This window comes from Scyliorhinus torazame, chromosome 4, assembly GCF_047496885.1.
Source record: "Scyliorhinus torazame isolate Kashiwa2021f chromosome 4, sScyTor2.1, whole genome shotgun sequence".
Taxonomy (NCBI): domain Eukaryota; kingdom Metazoa; phylum Chordata; class Chondrichthyes; order Carcharhiniformes; family Scyliorhinidae; genus Scyliorhinus; species Scyliorhinus torazame.
In genome coordinates, this window is record NC_092710.1 from 303,288,455 (window position 1) to 303,314,927 (window position 26,473).

At 46.2% G+C, this 26,473-nt stretch overlaps 1 protein-coding gene across 1 annotated transcript in view; it reads right to left on the reverse strand.

Moving 5' to 3' along the window:
- Positions 1–2,140: 2,140 nt before the first annotated feature.
- Positions 2,141–26,473, reverse strand: part of LOC140411048 (ribosome production factor 2 homolog) — a 47,664-nt gene continuing 23,331 nt past the window's right edge. The window contains exons 2-10 of the mRNA XM_072500034.1: positions 24,794–24,926; positions 23,588–23,625; positions 19,511–19,550; positions 18,263–18,344; positions 15,803–15,879; positions 15,592–15,691; positions 13,746–13,848; positions 5,563–5,707; positions 2,141–2,838 (exon numbers count right to left, since the gene is read on the reverse strand). Coding sequence (XP_072356135.1) covers positions 2,653–2,838; positions 5,563–5,707; positions 13,746–13,848; positions 15,592–15,691; positions 15,803–15,879; positions 18,263–18,344; positions 19,511–19,550; positions 23,588–23,625; positions 24,794–24,926 — 904 coding nt within the window. The 3' untranslated portion in view covers positions 2,141–2,652. The remainder of the gene's footprint in view (positions 2,839–5,562; positions 5,708–13,745; positions 13,849–15,591; positions 15,692–15,802; positions 15,880–18,262; positions 18,345–19,510; positions 19,551–23,587; positions 23,626–24,793; positions 24,927–26,473) is intronic.

Below are 26,473 nucleotides of genomic sequence, written 5' to 3' on the forward strand. Positions count from 1 at the left end.
TATATGAAGGCAAAATAAATGACAGGAGCAGAGAAAAAGGCTTGAAGCTAAGGAAAGAGCTGCAAGGAGCACTCTTGAAGCAAAGTGGACTTGAGAAAAGACCAGAAGAACCAAGATGGCAGTCAAAGGTTGGGGAGTCCTTGCTGCAGGCCACAAGGGAGAGGTACCCTTTTAGGGCAGTGGTGTTCTGCTTGGCAAGGCCAATGATCTGGACATGTGCTTGGGAGGTGAAGCTTGAATATACTCCGAGATCAAGAGAAAAGGAATCTCAGAAGGCAATCACAACCCCAAAAGCAGACCCTTGTTGAAATTGTCCGTTTGGGAGCAAAGTTTGGAGACAATCCCAAGGCAGGCTTTTGAAACATGGAGATTGGAAACCTTCAGGACAAAGATAGAATTTTAGTGAGACTGGTTGGTCATGGTGTAACAAGTGTCTGGGTGGATTGTTGGGAAATCCATATAATCTGCTTTGGGCGCTTCTGTCATTTACTTTGAAGTGTGGTTTGTCTGACCACCGTTTGTCAGTTGGTTCACATGTACTGCATACGCGCCTGAATATTGGAATACAAGGTAGATATGGTAAATTGTTTTATCTTTCAGAATTTGTACATATCTGTAAAGATATAGCTGGGGGAGGGGCGAAGGAAGTGTGAATATTTGAATCATTTTCTTTTATTTATATCGAAATTGTTTCAACCTTATCGTCTGGTGGAATATAGTTCCATTTTTATTTGATATCCTTCATGAAAATCGCTCGTCACAAGTAGGCTTCAAATGAAGTTACTGTGAAAATCCCCTAGTCACCACATTTCCGGCACCTGTTCGGGGAGGCTGGTACGGGAATTGAACCGTGCTGACCTGCTTTAAAAGCCAGCTAACTAGCCCTGTGCTAAACCAGCCCCTTATAATCAGCAGACTCCTGTGAATTTTTCAGGAATTTACTGTCAAAGTTTCTAAAGAAATGTTAGATGGGGTTATTGGGTTACAGGTACGGGGATTGGGTGGAAGTGAGGGCTTAAGTGGGTCGGTGCAGACTCGATGGGCTGAATGGCCTCCTTCTGCACTGTATGTTCTTTGTTCTATGAAGCCAGGTTTCACGCTGGGATCTGACTTGTCCAGCAGTCACATCAGCTGGGATCGTAACATAATACATAGTAGGAGTAACTCCACCTCAGTTTAGAAGGTCAGAAATATCCTTGTGTACAGTGTTCCCTCTCATCATAATTGTACCTTGAAAAAGTAACTGATTTTCTGTTTTAGGAGACTGTAAAACAAAGGCAAGACAAATCCGAAGAAAACAGCAGGCAGCCAGGCCACCAGAAAGAAAGAATGGAGAGAGAGTGAGAGAGAGATCCTTCAAATAAATTTGCTCTGGACTTCACATAGAATACCAATATCACAACTTCTGTTTAAAGTTGAAACTCTACTTGCATAATATTCAAAACAAGTTTATTACTCAAGGAGGGCTGACAACAGTTGTCTGTGGCCCTTTTGGGAAATGTGCCGCAACAAATTACAGGAGGTATTTAAAAAACCTAGTAAAATGGTCACATAGCTGCCACTGTCAGATCACTGATGCCAAATTTCAGCAATTCCTCAAGTTCACTGGGAGGGCAGGAGGAGGCATTAGCTTCAAGTCAACAGAAAATCAATTTCAGATATAAAGCTGTCAAGTGTTATGCTACATAACCAAAGAATCCAAAGTATTTTCTCTGTAGAAGGTACGTTGTGTGGCTTCTGATAATCAGGATCCTGTAATCATTCTCCCACTGAGGAAATTGGAAATTGGAAACAGGTAATGGATGTGCAATTGCGCGATTGTTCTATGGTGCAATCAAATTCTACTTAAAAAAAAATAATGCATGGATATTTTAGCCATGCTCAATTTGCATTCTGCATAATATTAAGTTTCCTGTTATTGCGAATTCGAATCTCCATTTATGAATCTCATTTTAATTTCAGAGTTCAGAAGGTGATGTGCTACCTGGAGCCAGACAGGCTTTCCATGGACAGAAAGCAAAATACGGAGTACTAGAATTTTGGTGAATAAATCAGGTGCGAAGCTCACGGTGTAGCCCCGAACCCAAGGACACCGATGGATTCACGTGCTACTGAAAGCAACGAAACTACCAACCAGCACTTTGTATTCCAAAATCGAAAAAATAATTTTATTGAGAAGTTCTGACATGCGATTATGCTGTTGAGAACTTTACATTTCTTCCAAATTGAATTTATTTTGCTCAATATTTACTTCTCTTGACTATTTAACAGTAATTCGGTACTTACCACTCCAATGCAAGCATGAACGCAGTTTGAAACTACATTTCATCCAGCAATATTGCTGACCTCAGTGCGTCAAACAACTATACAAGGGCAGATTTCTCAAACAGTACAGCTTCCAAATCATATGGGCAAGGCCAGCTTGTGGAAATGTGACATGTAACTCTCCCAACAGATATTGTAAACATCACTATTGTGTAACAATAAAAAACATAACCATTTGCATCAAAACCATGACTGTTCTAAGAAGTCTGTCAGATTACATTGCAGCGTGTATTTGGTCTGTGCTTGCTGGTGCTGGAAGTTCAGTTGCTTTCATCATGTGAGAGCTGTGGTGGTTTCTCAGACTCCTCACTTGTGCCAGCACTCCCGTTACTGTTCTTTTGCCTTCTTGGGACTGCTCTCTGCCTCATCAGAAACAACCTTGATCTCTCCTTTCCTCCTCTTCAGTCCTTTCATTTTTCTCGTCTGCAGTTTGCCGAGGTCTTGCTTCTCCATGTGGATTCGTCCGTATGTTGTTCCAAACACATCTTGGGAAATATTCTTCTTCTTCTTTGCCTGAAACAAGAGGTCAAAAACATTATTGCAAAAAAATAAATGCAAAAAAGTCTCATTCAGGTCAGGAGTAAACAAAATCTAAACTGTGGCCAACAGTTACCTGCAATGGAAACATTTGGAGAAAGGAAAAAAATTTAAGATTTCGAGCCTTAAATGAACAGGAAATGCTAATTAGACCTTTCAACTCAATTATAAATCACAGAATCCCTAACGTGGAGCAGGCCATTCAGCCCTTCAAGTCTGCACTCGACCCTCAAAGAGCAACTCGTGTAGGCCCAGTCCCCACCCTGGCAACCTCACCCAACCTGCACATCCCTGAACACAAGGGGCAATTTTATCATGGTCAATCCATCTAACAGGCACAGCTTTGGACTGTGGGAGGAAATTGGAGCACCCGGAGGAAAGCAATGCAGAGACGGGGAGAACGTGCAGACTCCACGCAGTCACCTGGGTATCGAACCTGGGACCCTGGAGCTGTAAAGCAACTGTGCTACCCACTGCGCTACCGTGCTGCCCATGTTCCAACATTAAGGGGAGGAGGGATCAAAGGATATGGTGGAGAGGCAGGATTAGGCTATTGAGTCGGATGATCAGCCATGATCACAATGAATGGCGGAGCAGGCTCGAAGGGCCGAATAGCGTCTTTCAACTCCTATTTTCTGTTTCTACAACAGTGGCTGTTTCTCAAAAGTACTGTTAGCTGTAAAGCACATCAAGACATCCTGTGGCCATGAATGGTGCTATACAAATGCAAGTCTTTCTTTGCTAATTTAGCTCATTTTTTCGAAGAGCTTGAACTTGAAAGACTTTTGTTGAGCAAAGATAGTATCTTGAGTTTACTTCTTTGCTTCATATACCCAAGTGGAAGTTGTCGCCAATGATCTCCAACGCCACAACATTGCACTCTGCCACCCCCTGGTGGTAGCCAAGTATACATTCCTCAGTGAGTTGAAATGGAAGATACCGCCATCCCCACTGTGAAATTCTCTCCTGGTCTCTCAATGTCAAGTGATTTCCACCCGTGCCCTTCCTCGTCCAACATTATTCCCCAATCCATCAAAAAAAACAGCCTATTTAAAAAAATATATATATATAGTTTTACATGTTCTTGGCATGTGGGAGACAGTGACAAGGTCGTACTTATTGACCATCCACGTAGAGCATTAAGACTCAACCATCCGATGTGGGAATGGAGTCACTCGCACAGCAGAGTGGGTAGGGTGGCTGGCCCTGCTCCTTCAGATAAGTCACTAACCAATCTGCCAGGTTGAGACAGATTTGTTAGCGACCGTTAAGACTTATCTGGATAGGCACATGAACAGACAGGATACAGAAGGACACAGGCGATTGGTCTAGATAGGACACGTGCTCGGTGCAGGCTTGGCGGGCCGAAGGGCCTGTTCCTGTGCTGTATTGTTCTTTGTTCAGGTATACTAGTGAACTTGTTGGGTTTTTAACGACATTACCTGGTGCCAGTCCAAAGTAGATTTACTAAATTCAATTTTAAAAAAATGTTTAAAATTTTTTAAATAAAGAGTACCCAATTATTTTTTCTCCAATTAAGGGGCAATTTAGCTTGGCCAATCCACCTAACCTGCACACCTTTGGGTTGCGGTGGTGAAACCCACGCAAACATGGGGAGAATGTGCAAACTCCACAAGGACAGTGACGCAGGGCCAGGATTCGAACCCGGGTCCTCAGCGCCACAGTCCCAGTGCTATCCACTGCGCCACATGCCGCCCTCTAAATTCAATTTCTTAATAAGCCACGTTGGGATTTTAAAAAACAAATTCTTTCATGGGTTGGTTAGGCCAGCATTTATTGCCCATCTCGAATTGCCCTCGACAAGGTGGTGATGAGCTGCCTTCTTGAACCACTGCAGTCACTGTGGTGGAGGTGCATCCACTGTGCTGTTGGGGAGCAAATTACAGGATTGTGATTGCTGTCCTTGCCCTTCTAGATGGTCACGGTCCTGGGTTTGGGAGGTATCTTGGTTACGTTCCTGGAGTTTGTGGATGGGGTGCCAATCAAGCAGGCTGCTTTGTTCTGGGTGGTGTTGAGCTTCACGTGCGTTGTTGGAGCTGCAACTCTCAACCTCTGGATGATTGGCCCAGGACTATAAACTAGGCTACAATGCCCACACCAAAGAAAATTATCTGCATTGAGGTTCTATCAAGTTTTTGCTGGGTACCTCCTAGAAACATTTAGCCTTTCACATCTCTTCGGATCACCCACGTGAAAAATGTTATTCCCGAGAGTGCTGGTATTACAGGTGTTCCTTTCAGCAATCAGATCAAAGAATCTGATTACGGTAGCATGACGTGCCACTGAGCAGACCATATAAATCCTTGCAGAGATGAACAGCAAACTGCCATGCTTAAAAATGTCCAAATATCAGGGGCAGCACGGTGGCGCAGTGGGTAGCATTGCAGCCTCGTGGCGCTGAGGTCCCAGGTTCGATCCTGGCTCTGGGCCACTGTCCGTGTGGCGTTTGCAAATTCTCCCCTTGTTTGCGTGGGTTTCGCAGGGTAGGTGGATTGGCCAAGCTAAATTGCCCCTTAATTGGAAAATGAATTGTGTACTCAATTTATTTCTTTTTAAATGTCCAAATATCCAACATTCCATTCAACTTCCTCAATGGCTGCGAGGCTTAAACAAAAACATGCACCAAAATTCAATACTATCCTCGAACCTTAACTAAGTGTGTCGGTTTATGTGTCTCACCTTAAGAGCCTTTGGCTGTTTAAGAGACTTTTTGTAGAGGTCATCAGATGCCAAATGTGTCCTCCGGAGTACAAAATTGAAGGATGGTCCCATTTCTTCCAGCTCTATCCTGGGTGTTCTGCATCCCGATTTCTTCAAGAGCACCCTGTGAGAGTAAAGCAGGCCTTCATTCGTCAAGATCCACAGTAATTGCTAGACAGAACAAGAACTAAACATTATGTCAGGCTGCTATTTTAACATTGTTCTAATTGTATAGACAGCCCGGCTTCCTGCCAGGCTCAAGGATAGAATTCATCTGGCAATAACAGAACAGGAAATTGAATGTCGGATTCACATCGTCTTTTAGCCATTATTATATACAAGAGAAGTTTACCACTTCTCATGTATCCTGTTGTTATCAGCCTTGAAAGGTTAAGTTCAATCTAGTATCAGCACCTGTATGATCACTGGATATAAAGTTCTCAACTAGTAACTCTCTAAAATCTCACTGGTAGAAAGTGAAACAGATTTCATATTAAGGGTCTTTTGATTGCTTGTAACCTCGCTTCAGATCAGAATTCACTGATCGCAAATTAAACATGACCGTGCTACAGGCCTATAGCATGTTTAATTTAGATGCCAATCTCGCAAACTTCCACATTGTAACAAGTGCAGTCCCCTTGTTGGGCGTGGCACAACGAGCTCAGCTTAGATCAGAAGCAAAAAAAAAAAGCTGCAGATAAAAACTGAAAATGCTGCAAAAACACAGGTTTGGCAACATCTGTGGGGAGAGAAACTAGAGTCATCATTTCAGGTTGTGTGACCGACATGAAACATCAGCTCGCTCTGTAAGTTGCTGGCTGTATCTCCTCAACTACTGTTAGTTATTTAACTATAAAAGTGTTCTGACATGTACTAACGTCCAAAATGTCAGAGTCGAGGTCCTTTCCAAAGGATTTTATCAGCCAGCAAATGATGCATTCCGAGTTTATATTTGCTTGAATCAACCAAGGTGGAAATGTCCCTCTGGCAGGTGTTGGGTTTGCACTGCCTGAACCCTGGGGTTAGCTCAGATTTACTGAGTGCAGAGATGCCACAAGACTTCAATCTAGAAGGCCCCATTTAGAATACTGTGAACAATTTTGGGCCCCACACCTCAGGAAGGACATACTGGCACTGGAGCGGGTTCAGTGGAGATTCACACGGATGATCCCAGGAATGGTAGGCCTAACATACGATGAACGTCTGAGGATCCTGGGATTATATTCATTGGAGTTTAGGAGGTTGATGGGAGATCTAATAGAAACTTACAAGGTAATGAATGGCTTAGATAGGGTGAATGTAGGGAAGTTGTTTCCATTAGCAGGGAGACTAGGACCCGGGGGCACAGCCTTAGAATAAAAGGGAGTCACATTAGAACAGAGATGAGGAGAAATTTCTTCAGCCAGAGAGTGGTGGGTCTGTGTAATTCATTGCCACAGAGGGCGGTGGAGGCCGGGACGTTGAGTGTCTTTAAGACAGAAGTTGATAAATTCTTGATTTCTCGAGGAATTAAGGGCTATGGAGAGAGAGCGGGTAAATGGAGTTGAAATCAGCCATGATTGAATGGTAGAGTGGACTCGATGGGCCGAATGGCCTTACTTCCGCTCCTATGTCTTATGGTCTAACTCAGCCCTATTAACCCTGTAAAGTCATCCTTTAAAAAATCTGGGGGCTAGTACCAAAACTGAGAGAGCTGTCCCACAGACTAGTTGGGCAACAGCCTGACAGTCATACTCTCAGAATCATACCATACAATGTCCCAGACACCAACCCTGGGGATGTCCTGTCTCACTGGCAGGACAGACCCAGCAGAGGTGGCGGGTTGCACAGTGGTATATAGTCAGGAGGGAGTTGCCTTGGGAGTCGTCAACATCGACTCTGGACCCCACGGAGTCTCACATTATCAGGTCAAACATGGGCAAGGAAACCTCCTGATCACACATACCGTGCACCTCGCCCAATCCACCACCACTTAGCGGATGAATCTGGCATCCGCCATGTTGAATACCACTTGGTCGAGGCACCGAGGGTGGCAAGGATGTGGAATGTACTCTGCCCATCACCAAGAATGGGTCAGCAGCACCACTACAGAGTGAGCTGGCTGAGTCCTAAAGGGCATTGCTGCTAGGCCTGGTCAGCGTCAGGTAGTGAGGGAACCAAGAGGTAAAAACACACTTTATATCAACCGTACCAACCTGCCTGCCGCAGCTGCATCTGTCCGTGACAGTATTGGTAGGAGTGACCACCGCACAGTCCTTGTGGAAACGAAGTCCCGTCTTCATATTGAGGATATCCACCATCATGCTGTGTGGCACTACCACTGTGGCAATAGGGATCTAGACTGAACATCCATGAGGGGCTGTGGGCTATCAGCAGCAAAATTGTATTGAACCACAATCTGCAACCTCATAGGTCTGGCATATCCCTCACTCTGCCATTACCACCAAGCCAGGGGATCAACCCTGGTTCAATGAAGAGTGCAGGAGAGCACGCCAGGAGCAGCACCAAGTATACTGAAAAATGAGGTGCCAACCTGGTGAAGCAGCAAGTGATAGGCAGAGCTAAGCGACCCCACAACTAATGGATCAGATCTAAGCTTTGCAGTCCTGCCACATTCAATTATAAATGGTGGTGAACAATTAAACAACTCACTGGAGGAGGAGGTTGCACAAATATCCCATCCTCAATAGGAATGGAATGGGGAGCCCAGCACATCCAAAAGATAAGACTGAAATATTTGCAACAATCTTTAGCCACAAGTGCCAAGTGGATGATCCATCTCGGTCGCCTCTGAAGGTCCCAGCATCACAGATGCCAGTCAATTCAATCCATTCCACGTGATGTAAGAAATAGCTGGGGGCGGCATGTGGCGCAGTGGTTAGCACTGGGACTGCGGCGCCGAGGACCCGGGTTTGAATCCCGGCCCTGGGTCACTGTCTGTGTGGAGTTTGCACATTCTCCCCGTGTCTGCGTGGGCTTCACCCCTACAACCCAAAGATCTGCTGGGAAGGTGGATTGGCCACGCTAAATTGCGCCTTAATTGGAAAAGAAAAATAATTGGGTACTCTAAATTAAAAAAAAAAAAAATAGCTGAAGGCACTGGATATGCAAAAGCTATGAGTCCTGACATTATTCTGGTAACAGTACTGAAAGCTTGTTCAGAATTTTCCACACCCCTAGCCAAGCTGTTCCAGTACAGATACAACACTGGCATCTACCCAGCAATGTAGAAAGTTGCCCAGGTGTGTCCTGTACACAAACCAGAGCAAATACAACCTGGCCAATAACTACCCCATTGTCCTACTCTCGCTCATCAATAAAGTGATGGAAGGAGTCATTGACAGTGCTATCAAGCAGCAATTACTCGGCAATAACCTACTCACGGATGCTCAGTTTGGGTTCCACCAGGGTCACTCAGCTCCTGACCTCATTACAGCCTTGGTTCAAACATGGACAATAGAGCTGAATGCCAGAGGTGAGGTGAGAGTGACTGCCCTTGACATCAAGGCAGCATTTGACCGAGTATGGCATCAAGGAGTCTAAACTGGAGTCAATGGGAATCAGGGGGGGAAACTCTCCGCTGGTTGGAGTCATACCCGGCACAAACAAGGTGGTTGTGGTGGTCAGAGGTCAATCATCTCAGTACTGGGACATCACTGCAGGAGTTCCTCAGGATAGTGTCCTAGGCCCAACTATCTTCAGTTGCTTCACTACAGGAGGCCATTCGGCCAATTGAGTCTGCGCTTACTCTCTGAAAGAGCATTCTACCTAGGCCCACTCGCCTGCTTTATCCGCATAACATTGCATATTCTTTTGCGGAAAACAATCCAATTCCACTTTCAATACTTTGGTCAAACCTGCCTCCATCACCCTCAGGAGATTCGCTCGAGACTCCCATCACCCTCTGGGTGAACAGTCTTTTCCTCACATCATGTTTAGTCCTTTTTCCAATTATTTTGAATCTGTCCTCTAGTTCTTGATGCTCTCGAGTAGAAACACAGTTACTCACTATTGATCCTGTCCATACCCACTGAATAACTCTATAATGTCTCCTCGCAGCCTTCTTTTCTCCAAGGTCAATTGTCGATCCTCATTGCTACAGTGCATGAATGACCTTCCATCCATCATAAGGTGCAAAGTGGAGATATTCACTGATGACTGTACAATGTTCAGCACCATTCGCAACTCCTCAGATAATGAAACAGCCCATGTCCAAATGCAGCAAGGCCTGAACAACATCCAGGTTTATAGAACATTGCAGCGCAGTACAGGCCCTTCGGCCCACGAAGTTGCGCCGACCTGTGAAACCACTAAAGCCCATCTACACTATTCCATTATCATCCATATGTTTATCCAATGACCATTTGAATACCCTTAGTGTTGGCGAGGCCACTACTGTTGCAGGCAGGGCATTCCACACCCTTACTACTCTCCGAGTAAAGAACCTACCTCTGACATCTGTCTTATATCTATCTCCCCTCAATTTAAAGCTATGTCCCCTCGTGCTAGACATCACCATCTGAGGAAAATGGCTCTCACTGTCCACCCTATCCAATCCTCTGATCATCTTGTATGCCTCAATTAAGTCACCTCTTAACCTTCTTCTCTCTAACAAAAACAGCCTCAAGTCCCTCAGCCTTTCCTCATAAGATCTTCCCTCCATACCAGGCAACATCCTGGTAAATCCCCTCTGTACCCTTTCCAATGCTTCCACATCCTTCCTATAATGCGGCGACCAGAACTGCACGCAATACTCCAAATGCGGCTGCACCAGAGTTTTGTACAGTTGCAACATGACCTCATGGCTTCGAAACTCAATCCTTCTACCAATAAAAGCTAACACACCGTACACCTTAACAACCCTATCAACCTGGGTGGCAACTTTCAGGGATCTATGTACATGGACACCGAGACCTCTCTGCTCATCCACACTGCCAAGAATCTTACCATTAGCCCAGTACTCTGTCTTCCTGTTGCCCCTCCCAAAATGAATCACCTCACACTTTTCTGCATTAAACTCCATTTGCCACTTCTCAGCCCAGCTCTGCAGCTAATCTATGTCCCTCTGTAACCTGCAACATCCTTCCGCACTGTTCACAACTCCACCGACTTCAGTGTCATCCGCAAATTTACACCCATCCTTCTACTCCAATTGGTGAATTGGCCAATGATAAATTGCCCTTAATGTCCAAATTGCCCTTGGTGTTGGGTGGAGGTGTTGAGTTTGGGTATGGTGCTCTTTCCAAGAGCCGGTGCAGACTCAAAGGGCCGAATGGCCTCCTTCTGCACTGTAAATTCAATGATAATCTATGATTAATCTAGGACAAAGGTTCGGCACAACATCGTGGGCCGAAGGGCCTGTTCTGTGCTGTATTTTCTATGTTCTATGTTCTATGTACTCCCTCCTCCAGGTCATTTATTAAAATGACGAACAGCAGTGGCCCCAAAACAGATCCTTGTGGTACACCACTAGTAACTGAACTCCAGGCTGAACATTTCCCATCAACCACCACCCTCTGTCTTCTTACAGCTAGCCAATTTCTGATCCAAACCGCTAAATCACCCTCAATACCATGCCTCCGTATTTTCTGCAATAGCCTACCGTGGGGAACCTTATCAAACGCTTTACTGAAATCCATATACACCACATCAACTGCTTCACCCTCGTCCACCTGCTTGGTCACCTTCTCGAAGAACTCAATAAGGTTTGTGAGGCACGACCTATCCTTCACAAAGCCGTGTTGACTATCCCTAATCAAATTATTCCTTTCTAGATGATTATCTTATCTCTTATAATCCTTTCCAAGACTTTGCCCACGACAGACGCAAGGCTCACTGGTCTATAGTTACCTGGGTTGTCTCTACTCCTCTTCTTGAACAAGGGGACAACATTTGCTATCCTCCAGTCTTCTGGCTCTATTCCTGTAGACAATGACGACATAAAGATCAAAGCCAAAGGCTCTGCAATCTCCTCCCTAGCTTCCCAGAGAATCCTAGGATAAATCCCATCCGACCCAGGGGACTTATCTATTTTCACACTTTCCAGAATTGCCAACACTTTCTCCTTATGAACCTCAATCCCATCTAGTAGAGCCGCCTGTATCTCAGTATTCTCCTCGATAACATTGTCCTTTTCCTGTGTGAATACTGACAAACAAATATTCATTTAGCGCCTCACCTATCTCCTCGGACTCCACGCACAACGTCCCACTACTGTCCTTGACTGGCCCTACTCTTACCCTAGTCATTCTTTTATTCCTGACATACCTGTAGAAAGCTTTAGGGTTTTCCTTGATCTTACTTGCCAAGGACTTCTCATGTCCCCTCCTGGCTCTTCTCAGCTCTCTCTTTAGGTCCTTCCTGGCTAACTTGTAACTCTCACGCGCCCTAACTGAACCTTCTCATCTTTACATAAGCCTCCTTCTTCCTCTTGACAAGTGATTCAACTACTTTAGTAAACCACGGTTCACTCGCTCAACCACTTCCTCCCTGTCTGACAGGTACATACTTATCAAGGATACGCAGTAGCTGTTCCTTGAACAAGCTCCATATTTCAATAGTGCCCATCCCCTGCAGTTTCCTTCCCCATCCTGTGCATCCCAAGTCTTGCCAATCACATCATAATTGCCTTTCTCCCAGATATAACTCTTGCCCTGCGGTATATACCTATCCCTTTCCATCACTAAAGTAAACATAACCGAATTGTGGTCACGATCACCAAAGTGCTCACCTACCTCCAAATCGAACACCTGGCCTGGTTCATTACCCAGTACCAAATCCAATGTCGCCTCGCCTCTTGTTGGCCTATCTACATACTGTGTCAGGTAACCCTCCTGCATACATTGGACAAAAACTGACCCATCTAAAGTACTTGAACTATAGCGTCTCCAGTCAATATTTGGAAAGTTACAGTCCCCCATAACAACTACCCTGTTACTTTCGCTCCTATCCAGAATCATCTTTGCAATCCTTTCCTCTACATCTCTGGAACTTTTCGGAGGCCTATAGAAAACTCCTAACAGGGTGACCTCTCCTTTCCTGTTTCTAACCTCAGCCCATGCTACTTCAGTAGACAAGTCCTCATCAAACATCCTTTCTCCCACCGTAATACTGGCGTTGAAGTAGACACTTCAAACCACCTTCCTGCTCCGGTACACTCCTGCAACCTTCAAACCATACTCATGACCTCACTACTCTCAACCTCCTGTACACTGGAGCTACAATTCAGGTTCCCATCCCCCTGCTGTCAAGAGGCAAGTTACATTCGCTCCACACAAATGCCATGCAATAACTATCTGCAACAATAGAGAATCTAGTCGTCACCCCATGGCATTCAATGGCATGAACATCACTGGATCCTGTACTAAAACATTCTGGGGGTTACCATTGACCAGACATAGAACTGGATTAGCCATATAAATACTGTGCTACAAGAGTAGGTCAGAGTCAGAGTGCAATGGAATACTCTCCACTTGACTGGATGAGTGCAGCTCCAACAACACTCACGAAGCTCGACGTCATCCAGGACAAAGCCACAACTGTTACCATCTGAAAGGACAAGGGATATCTGGGAACACCACCACCATCACCATCTTGACTGGGGAATATATCCACCTTTCCTTCACTGTGCTGGGTCAAAATCCTGGAACTCCCTCCCTAACAGCACTGAGACCGTACCTACACCACATGGACTGCAGCAGTTCAGGAAGGCAGCTCACCATTACCTTCTCAAGGGCAACTAGGGATGGGGGAATAAACACTGGCCTGGCCATCGACGCCAAAGAATGAATTAAAAACATTCCCACATAGAAACACACTAAATTAGCAATCTACAATTATTACAGAGATAACCCAAACCTTTGTTGAAGTGCAGGCAATTCGGCAATGCAGACATTACAAAATGAGATCATTCATAATAATCTCAATTAGAACCTTTGACAGGAAAGAGGTGTTTCCTCCAGCAGCATTCGTTGCCCACTGTTCAGCCAGTTAGGGAACATGGAAATGAATGAATCTGAAGCCACTTTGGATACTCCTCAGCCACATGAATAAGACAACGCACATCTTTAGTGGAGAGATTAAACACAGGCCTGGTGTTCAAGAACCAGAGCTGTGTGATCACTTTTAAAATATAAATATGAAACATGCTGCAGACAACTCACTTATAGCTTCGCATGAAGATCTTGCCACCAAAAGCCGCAAAATGCAGAACAATTTCCAGGCCACCTAAACGAACGTTTGGCACTGTGGGTCCGCGAAAGAAATCTATGAAGTGCAATGAAAAAAATAAAATTCATCAACCAACAAGTATTCAGCCCTGACTTAGAGATTTTGGAAGAATATAACAGGAAGCTCAAGGAGATCTTCAGCTTTGCAATTCTATGTTACTTAACTGTTGGTTTGGTTTATCGGTCAGTTCAAATGTATAATGCCCAGTTTTAGCTAGCTACATCAGTAGACATGGAACACACATTTTCTTTTCTTCATTTACATCCACTCTCCGTCCTTCTTCCACTCTCTCCATCACCATTTCTATAAGCCACACATTACTCTGCAGCCCACAGGTTCAGCACACAGACTACTTGCTCTTGCATGTCTTTGAGGGAGGAAAATCTGTCGCCTGTATCTGGTCTGGTCTGCATTGGTTTTTAATTAATTTACAGGGTGTGGGCGTCACTGGTTAGGCCAGCATTTATTACCCATCCCTAGTTGCCCTTCAGAAGGTGGTGAGGTGCTGCCTTCTTGAACCGCTGCAGTCCGTGAAGTGTAGGTACATCCACTGTGCTGCTCGGGAGGGAGTCCCAGGATATTGCCCCAGCAACAGTGAAGGAGCGATTATATATTTCCAAGTCAGGGTGATGAGCAACTTGGAGGGAAACCTCCAGGTGGTAGGGTTCCCAGGTATCTGCTGTTCTTGTCCTTCTAGATGGTCGTGGTCATGGGTTTGGAAGGTTCCGTCTAAGGAACTTTGGTGAGTTACTGCAATGCATCTGTAGATGGTACACACGGCTGCCATTATTTGTCGGTGGTGGAGGGTTTGAATGTTTGTGGAAGGGGGATCAATCAAGCGGGTTGCTTTGCCCTGGATGGTGTCGAGTTTCTTGAGTGTTGTTGGAGCTGCAGTCATCCAGACAAGTGGAGTGTGTTCCATTACACTCCTGACTTGTGCCTTGTAGATGGCGGACAGCCTTCAGGGTGTCAGGAGGTGAGTTACTCGCTGTAGGACTCCTAGCCTTTGACCTGCCCTGGTAGCCACAGTATTAATGTGGCTAGTCCAGTTCAGTTTCTGATCAATGGTAACCCCCAGGATGTTGATTGTGAGGAATTCAGCGATGGTAATGCCATTGAATGTCAAGGGGCGATGGCTAGATCCTCTCTTGTAGGAGATGGTCATTGGCTGGCACTTTGTGTGGCACGAATGTAACTTGCCACTTGTCAGCCCAAGCCTGGATATTGTCCAGGTCTTGCTGCATTTGGACATGGACTGCTGAGAAGTCACAAATAGTGCTGAACATTGTACAGCATCTGCAAACATCCCACTTCTGGCCTTATGGTGGAAGGGAGATCATGTATACAGACCCACACCAATGCTCTTAAATGCCCTCTGAAATGGCCTAACAACCCACTCAGCTCACGGGCCTTGCCAGTGATGCCCACATCCCACGAAAGGATAAGAAAAAGCACCATCCCTAGTCATCCTCAGCAAACTGTCAAAAAGCATACAAATAAAATCCTATCATTCTCTTTCCCTGCGAAGAGGTCAATACTTGGTCAGTTGCTCATTTCCTTACAGGTAGGCTGACACCTCATTACAAAGCAGAATGGTATTTAGATGGTATACACGGCTGTCACTGTTTGTCGGTGGTGGAGAGGATTGAATGTTTGTGGAAGGGAAAGCAATCAAGTGGGTTGCTTTGTCCTGGATAGTGTCAAGCTTCTTGAGTGTTGCTGGAGTAACGTCAGTTAATTACTTTTGAAGCACAGTCATGGTTATGTCAGCAAACTTACCAATAAGGAGATTCTTCAGTCTTTTATGATCATTATCTAGTTCAAATAAATCTCCAGCAAAAATCAACATTGGTTTGGATCCCTCTGCAGATTTACTGTTCTGGAAAGCAATTGAACAGCAGAGATTGTTTGAATGTATTCCGCTGCATTGCATCAAGTAATGCTTCAGAGAATTCAAAGCGCAAATCCTATTTTGCATATAAAACCATACCTTGAAATCTCTCAAACCATTAAACTTTTCAATTCCAAGCTCGATCATGTCCAGAACATGGTAATCAAACATACGGCCTGCAGAGAAGGAGAACAATGAATTGCTTGCAGAAATACTTTATTCCACCCGTGACTGCGCAGGCCTCATCCCCGCAATCCAAAAGGATGTGCAGGGTAGGTGGATTGGCCACGCAAAATTGCCCCTTAATTGGAAAATAAAAAGAATTGGATACTCTAAATTTATTTTTTTAAATAGAAATATTTTATTGTGCTAACACACCCAGTTTTAATACCAGCATGTAAAATGCAAAAGCATTCTCCTGAAACATACTGTGCAACCCTGCTAGAAACAGCTTGCTGACAAGGTTACACAGGTGATTCTTTGCAGCTGCTGTTTCTCTCAATTTAACAACCCGTTCAACAAAACCACCGATTGTAGACAACTAAAAGGCAACTCGGCCTCTCGACAATTTATGCTTTTAAAATACATCAACAAAATGAGTCACTGGTAGTAGAGTGCATCCATAAAACAAACTAAAAGTGCCATGTTCTTACAGTCATGTTTAGATTTGAGATCTTAATTTTTTTGCATTGCTTGCTGTGCATTTAAATCCCCGAATGAATCTAATCTGAAACAGGCAATGTTCAGTCTTAGGGAACTGTCTACCAGTCAGCAGGTGAATATTATTTAGCTCTGAAGAGTCTATGGACTCAAAACATTAACTCTGTTTCTGTCGGCACAGTGGTTAGCATTGCTGTCTCACCGCGTCAGGGACCCAGGTTTCAATTCTGACCTTGGGCGACTGTCTGTGGAGTTTGCACTTTCTCCCCGTGTCTGTACAGGTTTCCTCTGGGTGCTCCGGTTTCCTCCCACAGTCCAAAGATGTGCAGGTTAGGTGGATTGGTCATGCTAAATTTCCCCTTAATGTCCAAAAGGTTTGATGGGGTTACTGGGTCACAGGGATAGGGTGGGGGATGGACCTAGGAATGGTGCTCTTTTGACAGGTCAGTGCAGACTCGACAGGCCGAATGGCCTCCTTCTCCACTGTAGTGATTCTATGATTCCACAGATGATGCCATCCCTGTTTTTATTTCAGATTTCCAGCATCTGCAGAATTTTGCTTTTAAAAAAATATTCAGTTGTTCCTATATTTTAGAAATTCTATGCAACCAATCCTGAACATCACAATAAGGACACGCATTAACTAATATTACTGCAGTCAATATCAGCTAAACATAGTTTGCCAGCAGCTCTTTCCTCACAGGAACAAATCAACTCAGTTCCCAGCAGCACAGTTGAAAAGGAAACTCGGCATTTATTGAGAACTCATGATAAGAGATTAAATCCCAGGGTTGAAAGAGACAAGGGCAGGGACGAAATTGGCAGAGAGGAAAAAGCACACGAGGTAAATGAGTTCCAGTGGAAGGCACGACTGAAATTTCCGATTGAAGTATCGAAGAACAAGTGAAGTTATCATCAAATGACAGAGGAAGAAAGGGACATGAAACAATTCTGGCCCTAGAAGCAATTAACCCAAGCCAGTTCATTAGCTCTCATCCATCTCTTCCTCGGTACAGCTGTCAATCGGCCATACAAAAGCAAATCAGCTGTTCGTTCAGCTTCCTGTTGTTTTCTATTCTAACTTATAACTGGAAAAATAACCAGATTACGATCCTTGTAGTCCTAAACCTGCACCCAAAACTTTCTCTGCTGGAGCTCAGGTAACGAATGACTGAATTGTGAAAACAAGAATTCTTCCATTAAGGGAATTTGACAATGTTGGAAAATCAGAGAAAGGGCAGGATGAGCAGTGAAATATAAACAGATAGAATTGACATTTATAGGTATGTGGTTTCTGGTTCTGTCATTAATATAATTTATAATAATCTTTATTATCACAAGTAGGCTTACATTGCAATGAAATTACTGCGAAAGGCCTCTAGTCGCCACATTGCGGTGCCTGTTCGGGTTCACAGAGGGAGAATTCAGAGTGTCCAAATGACCTAACAGCACGTCTTTCGGGACTTGTGGGAGGAAACCCACGCAGACACGGGGAGAACGTGCAGACTCCGCACAGTGACCCAAGCCGAGAATCGAACCTGGGACCCTGGCACTGTGAAGCCACAGTGCTAACTACTGTCCTACCGTGCTGCCCACATTGATCATCAGTCAAAGGGTCTTCATAAATGATGCACCTAGTTTATACACAAGATCTCCCTCGGCAATGCTGACAGGGAGTCGCGGCTCTGGAACACAGTCGCAATGCCCAACTGCCTATTTGGCCACTTCTCTTTTAAGCATCGGCTTCACGTAGGCACATCGAGATAATCGCAGCAACAATCAACTGCTGAGATCAGATAGCAGTTGTAATAGTGCAAATTTCAGGGTAGGCTTACTGCCTGATGTTGCAGATGCAAAATGTATTGTAAATTTAATGATCAGAACTGAAGAATATCTTACCCATTATCAAATTATGCGGGCGCTTCTTATTGTGAGAACCAAAGATAAACAAAGAAGAATCCGACTTCTTCGAAAAAAATTCCTGTTAACACAAAAGGAATTCAGAGGAGGAAGACTATTACAAACTTCTACCCAAAACTGAAAATATATATTTTATATCCCTGCCGGCGGCGCAGTGGTTAGCACTCCTACCCCATGGCGTCGAGGACCCGGGTTCGATCCCGGCCCCCTGTCAATGTCAAGTTTGCACATTCTCCCCGTGTCTGCGTGGTTCTCACCCCCACAACCCAAAGATATGCAGGTTAGGTGGATTGCCTATGCCATTAAACTGCTCAATAGGAAAAATACATATTTTATATAGGTAGCGGAAATCCTCCTTTTACTTCATGCACCACACCATTGTGAAGGTGGGGTAGCAATAGTGCTTTGCTGAAGTCAGCAACATTTCAATAATTTCTTCATTAAGGGACCAGCATCCCTGAACTACTGTTTTTAACATGGTTGCTAACCAGATCCTTCCCTACCAAGTCCATCAAAATTTCATCTGTTGTTGTAACAGTCATGTAGAACAGACTCTAAGGTTCAGTCACTGGTGTGAGCAAAATAAGTTCTCAGACAGGACAACAATCGGCCACGCCCAATTATCCTTAGCTCCTCTCGACACCAGTGGCAGCAGGCGGTCAGCTTCCATAATTTGCTGACTACACCCAGCACTAGCCACCACTTTTCTGCACCTTGTGACCACCTTGGTGCCATCAGACTGCCTGACCAACATCAAATCTTAGCTGCGTCACAATGCCACCCCAGCCTCTTACTCGGGATAAGCAGGGCAATACACAAATAGTTGAAATTTATCCCCCCCTTAATTTGACAGCATTGGCACAACACTGTACTTCGGTACATGTGACAATAAATCAATCAATCACTCTCCTGGTCAAGTCAGATTACCAGGACGATGGACTGAAATTAGATTTTTATTTACTTGTCCGCACACAATAAAATCCTCCTTCATTCACAAACTAAATGCAGCGCTGCAGTTTTAGTAATTACCTCTGGAGTGCTGCAGGAGCTGTCAGTGCCTTGTATCAGCATCAGGAAAATTACAGTGCAAGCGTATATGATAGCATTGCAAAAGTATAAAATGATCAAACTCAATTATTGTGTCCACAGAATCAAGATAAAAGCATAAAACTAAAATAAATGAGTCTGCAGTATCCAAATGTTCGGCTTTAAAATCTGATTACTCACCATTGATGTCTGATCTTCAAAGGGTCGAGTTATATTTTTCCTGGTTAAAAGTAAACGAGATTTAGAAACGAAAACAATATCAGATTTCCTTCAAAATAATTTTGTTTTTTCTGTTTAAGCTTCCCATAGCTTTTAGTGGTGGACCCAAAAAGGGTTTTGCAATTTATATAACCTGCACTTACACAACACTAATGTGCCAAAACCTTTCACAATGTTTGAAGTGAGCTATTATTAGCACAAATGCAGCATCCTTGCTAAATGGCATGGAATGAACTTCCGGTTAATGTACTTCTTGGCAATACTGTTTATGGTGACCAGGACATAAAGGCAGTGATGGGCAACCTAGGCGAGTGGGTTGCCCTCCTGCATTACAGTGGGCCCAAGATGGACATCAGGCTTGTCCACTCACCATGACCCCATGAATAAAATTAAATACATTTAATACAGGCCGAATATTTAATAATGAGTTATAGAAAATGCTTAATCATTTATATGTGAATAGAATTATCAATTTCAAATGGTAAGGAACAAAATAAATATTTACACTTTGGACACGGGAGGGAGCGCACAGCTCTCTCAGTCAACGTTGTGAGCAATCTGAACACACCTCACTTGCCCTTGCTTTACGTGTGCGTCACTTCGGTCATAGCGGTAGAAAGAAAAACGACGTTGATGGAAATCAGCGGAATGTGGTGGGGTTGCACATGGGCAGCGGTAACAGTCAACAAAATGTGTCTCGGGCCACACTCAGAACCCAGATGGGCCACAGGTTTCTCACCACTGACACAAGGAGAAGAACATCTTCCTGGAGTAGTGCATTGTGGCTTTTTTTCATGTCTTATTTTGGAAGGATGCATCTTTTGACAGTGCAACATTACATCAGGCTTGCAATGCAATGTCATCCTGAATATTTATTTTAAAAATAAATTTAGTGTAGCCAATTCATTCCTTCCAATTAAGGGGCAATTTAGCCTGGTCAATCCACCTAGCATGCACATCTTTTGGGTTGTGGGGGCGAAACCCAGGCAAACACGGGGAGAATGTGCAAACGCCACACAGACAGTGACCCAGAGCCGGAATCGAACCTGGGACCTCGGCGCCGTGAGGCTGAAGGGCTAACCCACTGCGTCACCATGCTGCCCCCGTCATCCTGAATATTACCTCAAGCTTTTGTTACATACTTCTAGTCTGCAAGCTTCTGTCCTCAAGCCAACTGAGCCAAGGTGACAAAAGCTGGCACCAGAAATTAGTATTTCAGCAAACTTCAGAATTTAACCCACATGTATTCCAATCTGAACTCTCAGGTTACCTCGCAATTAAAAATGCTTAGAAATCAATTCCAAATGCAATTATAGTGTCGTAAATTTTTAATCCCCCACGTTTTTCAGCTTAAATGCAATTGGTTAGTTTCCTCCCCTCTCCCTAACCCCAACCAAATCCGCACGGATCAGCTCGGACCATTCTAGTCCCGTATGGGGCCACACCACTGACTGTGTTCAGCTATTTAGCCATTGGGGTAAAGAGAGATCCCTTAATTTAAAAAAACAGATCTTCTATTTGAAATCACAAGCTTTCGGAGCGCAGCTACTCCATCAGGTGAAGTGACTTCCACCCCAGTCTAGCGCCGGCATTTCCACATCATGATTAATTAGCATAAATTTGATTGGGCAGAGTATGTGACAGACAGAAACAAAAGCAAGGTTACATGACAAGAACTTAATTTTGCTCTTCCGAAGTTGTCCAGCTTCAAAGACATAGGTTAAAAGAAAATTACTTCCTCAACCGTGATTTCCCACCTACAGTTGTTGTCAGGGCCTTCAACAGCGTGCGGTCCATCTCCCGCGCCACTACCCTCCCTCACTCCCAGAACAAGGATAGAGTCCTCCTCGTTCTCATAGTTCATCCCACCAGCCTCCGTATCCTCTGCCATTTTTGCCAACTCCAGCGTGATGCCACCACCAAACACATCTTCCCTTCATTCTGCACTGTAAATTCTATGATTCCCCCGGTCAGCATTCCGCAGAGATTGTTCCGTCCGAGAAGATCTAGTCCACTCTTCCACCATACCCAACACCTCTCCCATCACCCATTGCAATCGCAGAAGGTGTAACACTTGCCCCTTTACCTCTTCCATGCTTAACATCCCAGGCCCCAAACTCTCATTCCAGGTTAAGCAGCGTTTCACTTGCATCTCTTCCAATTTGGTCTATTTGATTCGCTGCTCCCAATGTGGTCTCCTCTATATCGGAGAGACCAAACTCAGACTGGGTGATCGCTTTGCTGCGCACCTTCGGTTTGTGCGCATTCAGGACCCTGACCTTGCCGTTGCTTGCCATTTTAACAAAAGACCCTGCCCCCATATATGTCCTTGGCCTGCTGCAATGTTCCAGTGAAGCTCAACGCAAACTGGAGGAACAGCATCTCATCTTCTGGTTAGACACACTTCAGCCTTCCGGTCTCAACATCGAATTCAACAACTTCAGATGATTAGCTCTAGCCCACCTCGACCCCTTTGCTTTCATTCCATTTCAATTTATCTGTCTTTTACCATTTTGTTCTTTCTCATCTCTTTATATATATTTCCCTCCTCTCTTATCCCCCCATTCCTTACCTTTTCTCCCCCCTACCCCTCTCTCCCACCCATATCTCCACCCCCCCCAATCTACATCTGTCACAGTTTACCCTGTGATTTTAGTTTCTCTGCAGTTTGGCCTTTCACACCGTTTCTTCTCTCTGGAGACTGCCATTAGCACTCGTTTCCCTTGGTTTCTGTGGCTATTGGAACTCTGTTCCCTTGTTTTCTGTGGCTGTGACTCATCTTTCATTCCCTCACAACACAGTATAAACATTTCCCATTTTCTCTTGTCTTTTCGCTTTGACAAAGGGTCATCTGGACTCGAAACGTTCGCTCTTTTCTCTTCGTACATATGCTGCCAGACCTGCTAAGACTTTCCAGCATTTTCTCTTTTGGTCAAAGACATGGGTGGTTGTTTTTGACCGGCACAGACACAATGGGCTGAAGGGCCTATTCTGTGCTGTAGACCTCTTTGACGTAAGTCATATTGGACTTGAAACGTTAATTCCGTTTCTCTCTATGTTTCCAGAATTTTCTCTTTTTCTTTCAGATTTCCAACATCTGCAGTATTTTGCTTTGTCTCTAATTTGGATCCCGATCAGTGTAGAGTTGGCCAATGCAAACATGGACTGAGACAACAATATAGATCTCGGAGTTCCTGAGTAAATTCTCAACAGCAAAGTCTATTCATGTTTGCCATTCAGTGGCAGAGGTTAGCACTGTTGCCTCACAGCGCCAGAGGCCCGGACTCAATTCCAGCCTTGGGTGACTGTCTGCCTGGGTTTCCTCCGGGTGCCCTGGTTTCCTCCCACAGTCCAAAGAAGTACAGGTTAGGTGGGGTTACGGGAATAGGGCAAGGGAGTGGGCTCAGGTAGAGTGCTCTTCCAGAGGGTCAGTGCAGACCAGATGAGCCGAATGGCCTCCTTCTGCACTGCAAGAATTCTATGGTTCTAAAGCACACTAGCGAATGTTGCTCAAAGACAGGATCTACCCACAGTTGAATACGGTGGCACAGTGGTTAGCACTACTGCCTCACAGCATCGGGGGGCCTGGATTCACTTCCGGCCTTGGGTGACTGTCTGTGTGGAATTTGCATTTTCTACCTCTGTCTGCGTGGGTTTCCTCCCACAGTCCAAAAGATGTGCTGTTAGTGGACAGACTATGTTAAATTGCCCCTTAAGTGTCCAATAGGTTAGGTGGGATTCCTGGGTGATAGGAGGCATGGGCTTAAGTAGGATGCTCTTTCCAAGGGCCTGTGCAGACTCGAAGGGCCTGTAAATTCTATGATCCTATGCAAGAATAACTTGCCTAGGCTCAACACAGGATACTGCAAAACATGGAAATGCATCAGCCCATTAACAGCCCATTCCCGTACCAGCCTCCCCAAACAGGCGCCGGAATGTGGCGACTAGGGGCTTTTCACAGTAACTTCATTTGAAGCCTACTTGTGACAATAAGCGATTTTCATTTCATTTTCATTTCATTTCATTTTCAATACTTACTTCTTATATAGAACTACATTTGGTTTCTTTAGCGAATACTGCAAAACAAAGAACAGAAAGGATATAAATTCTGAAACTGTTCACTACAGCATATAAAACCACCAACTATTCAATTTAAAGCTCTTGTCGCCTGAATCACTGGACATTCTTGTCATGTTCGGCCTGATATCAAATTCCCATTCAGCATAAAGTGGTCCAGGTCAACAGTGCTAACGAGGAGACAAATTCAAATGACAAAAACCGCAGCAGAAAATTGGGTCCAAAAACCTCCAAGTTCAGGAATCGCTCTATTCAGTAAACATCAAGAATTCTAGTTAAACAGAATAAAAGACGGTAATAGCCCAGTGACGTATTTTCCTACACAGTAAAAAAAAAAGACCAAAACTAGATGTCAGACTATCTTCAGCCACTCTCATGAACTAAACATGTGGTTAAACTGCAATATTAGTGCCTATTCTGCCTAGAGAATCACACACACAGCAGGAAATAGCAAATTCCCTCTTTCTCAACTTAAATTGCGGGGATGGCAGTGGCAATAGTGATTCACAGATTCAGAGTCCAGGCTCTGTGGGCATGGGTCAAATCCTACCACGGCATCTGGTGGAATTAGAATGCAGTCTGACACTGTGACCATTGAAACGATCATTGACGGTACAAACCTGCCTGGTTCCTTCAGGAAGGAAATCTGCCATCCTTACCAGGTCCGACCCACATGACTTCAGGTTCACAGCAATGTGGTATGACTCTGACCAAGGGCATTAGGGACGGGCAACAAATGTTTTGACAGCAATGCCAACATCCCATGAACGAATAAAGACTGAAATTTGCAATGAGTAAAACACAGTCATGGCAACTCTGAGAAACAGATTACAAACTGGCTTAGAATGATAGAATAAAATTCTCCTTTGTCCTTTCAACTCATTCTCCTGCACAGCTGAGTGGAGTTTACCTCCCCCCCGCCCCCCCCCCTTCCCCGCCCCTCTCAAACACAATCCGTAACAGATTGCTGGAGGAGGAAATGTATTTGCTCAGCACGAATATTTTGGGGTTGGATTGTTAAGTGGCAGAGTATAGTGGAAGGAGTCTTACCAGCAGCACTCAGTGCGGGAACTGGGTGGACAACTCAATTCTCCAACACTATCAGCCCTGGTCTCACCGTGGCAAACCAATGGTAAATAATATAGATATATGCATTACTAAACTCACAATATCTCGGAGAGCCCGAGTCACTGTTTCACTGGTATTTCCTCCCTTGATGAGCAGGGCATTCTTAGTGTTCTCAATGACCTTGGCATCTCTCTTCTCAAGAAACCGTTTTGCCCGTTTTGTCTTGGGCTTGCTATGGTCGAGGAGCGGAAACAAAACAAGAAAATATTAGCATCACAATGGCAGAAATATTAAAAGAGTTATGGATACAAATCCTCAGTACATCATAAAGATTATATTTTTCATCCTCCTTAAATCTCTCTCCGCCCCCACTCCCCCCAACCCGGGTCTCTCTCTTCCCCCCACCCCCCCCCCCCCAAACCTGGGTCTCTCTCTCCCCCCCCCCCCCCCAAACCTGGGTCTCTTCTCCCCCCCCCGAACCTGGGTCTCTTCTCCCCCCCCCCCAAACCTGGGTCTCTTCTCCCCCCCCCCAAACCTGGGTCTCTTCTCCCCCCCCCAAAACCTGGGTCTCTTCTCCCCCCCCCAAACCTGGGTCTCTTCTCCCCCCCCCCCAACCCGGGTCTCTCTCTTCCCCCCCCCCCACAAAACCCGGGTCTCTCTCTCTTCCCCCAACCCGGGTCCCGCCCCCCAACCCAAGCCCGGGTCTCTCCCCCCCCACCCGGGTCTCTCTACCCCCGCAACCCGGATCTCCCCCCCCCCCCACAACCAGGATTTCTCTCCCCCCCCCCCCCCCCGCCCCCCCCAAGAGTCTCACTCTCTCCCCATCCCCCCCTCAAGACTCTCACTCTCTCCCCCCCCACCCCCCCAAGACTCTCACTCTCTCCCCCCCACCCCCTGGACTCTCTCGCTCCCCCTCGGGACTCTCTCGCTCCCCCCCCCCTCCCCCGGGGACTCTCTCGCTCCCCCCACCCACCCCCGGGACACTCTCTCTCTCTCCGCCCCCCCCCCCCCCCCCTCCAGGACACACTCTTCCCCCCCCCCCCCAGACTCTCACACTCCACCCCCCCCCCCAAGACTCTCACACTCCCCCCCCCCCCCCCCGACACTCACTCCCCCCCAGACTCTCACTCTTCCCCCCCCCCCCCGCCCCCCCCCCCCCCAGGCTCCCACTCTCTCTCCCGCCCCCCCCGACTCTCTGTCACACCCCCTCCCCCCGGGACTCTTCTCCCCCCCACCCCCCCGGGACTCTCTCACTCCCCCCCGGGACTCTCTCGCTCCCCCCCTCTCCCCCTGGGACTCTCTCGATCCCCCCCTCCCCCCGGGACTCTCTCCCCTCCACACCACCCCCCCCCCCCCTACGGGACTCCCCTCTATCCCCCCCCCCCCCCCCCCCCCACCGGGGCTCTCTCGCTCCGCTGCCCCCTCCCCCCGGGACTCTCTCGCTCCGCCCCACCCCTCCCCCCGGGACTCTCTCGCTCCGCCCCCCTCCCCCCAGGACTCTCTCGCTCCGCCCCCCCCTCCCCCCGGGGCTCTCTCGCTCCGCCGCCCCCCCCTCCCCCCGGGACTCTCTCGCTCCGCCTCCCCCCGGGACTCTCTCGCTCCGCCCCCCCTCCCCCCGGGACTCTCTCGCTCCGCCCCACCCCTCCCCCCGGGACTCTCTCGCTCCGCCCCACCCCTCCCCCCGGGACTCTCTCGCTCCGCCCCCCCCTCCCCCCGGGACTCTCTCGCTCCACCTCCCCCCGCAACTCTCTCGCTCCGCCTCCCCCCGGGACTCTCACT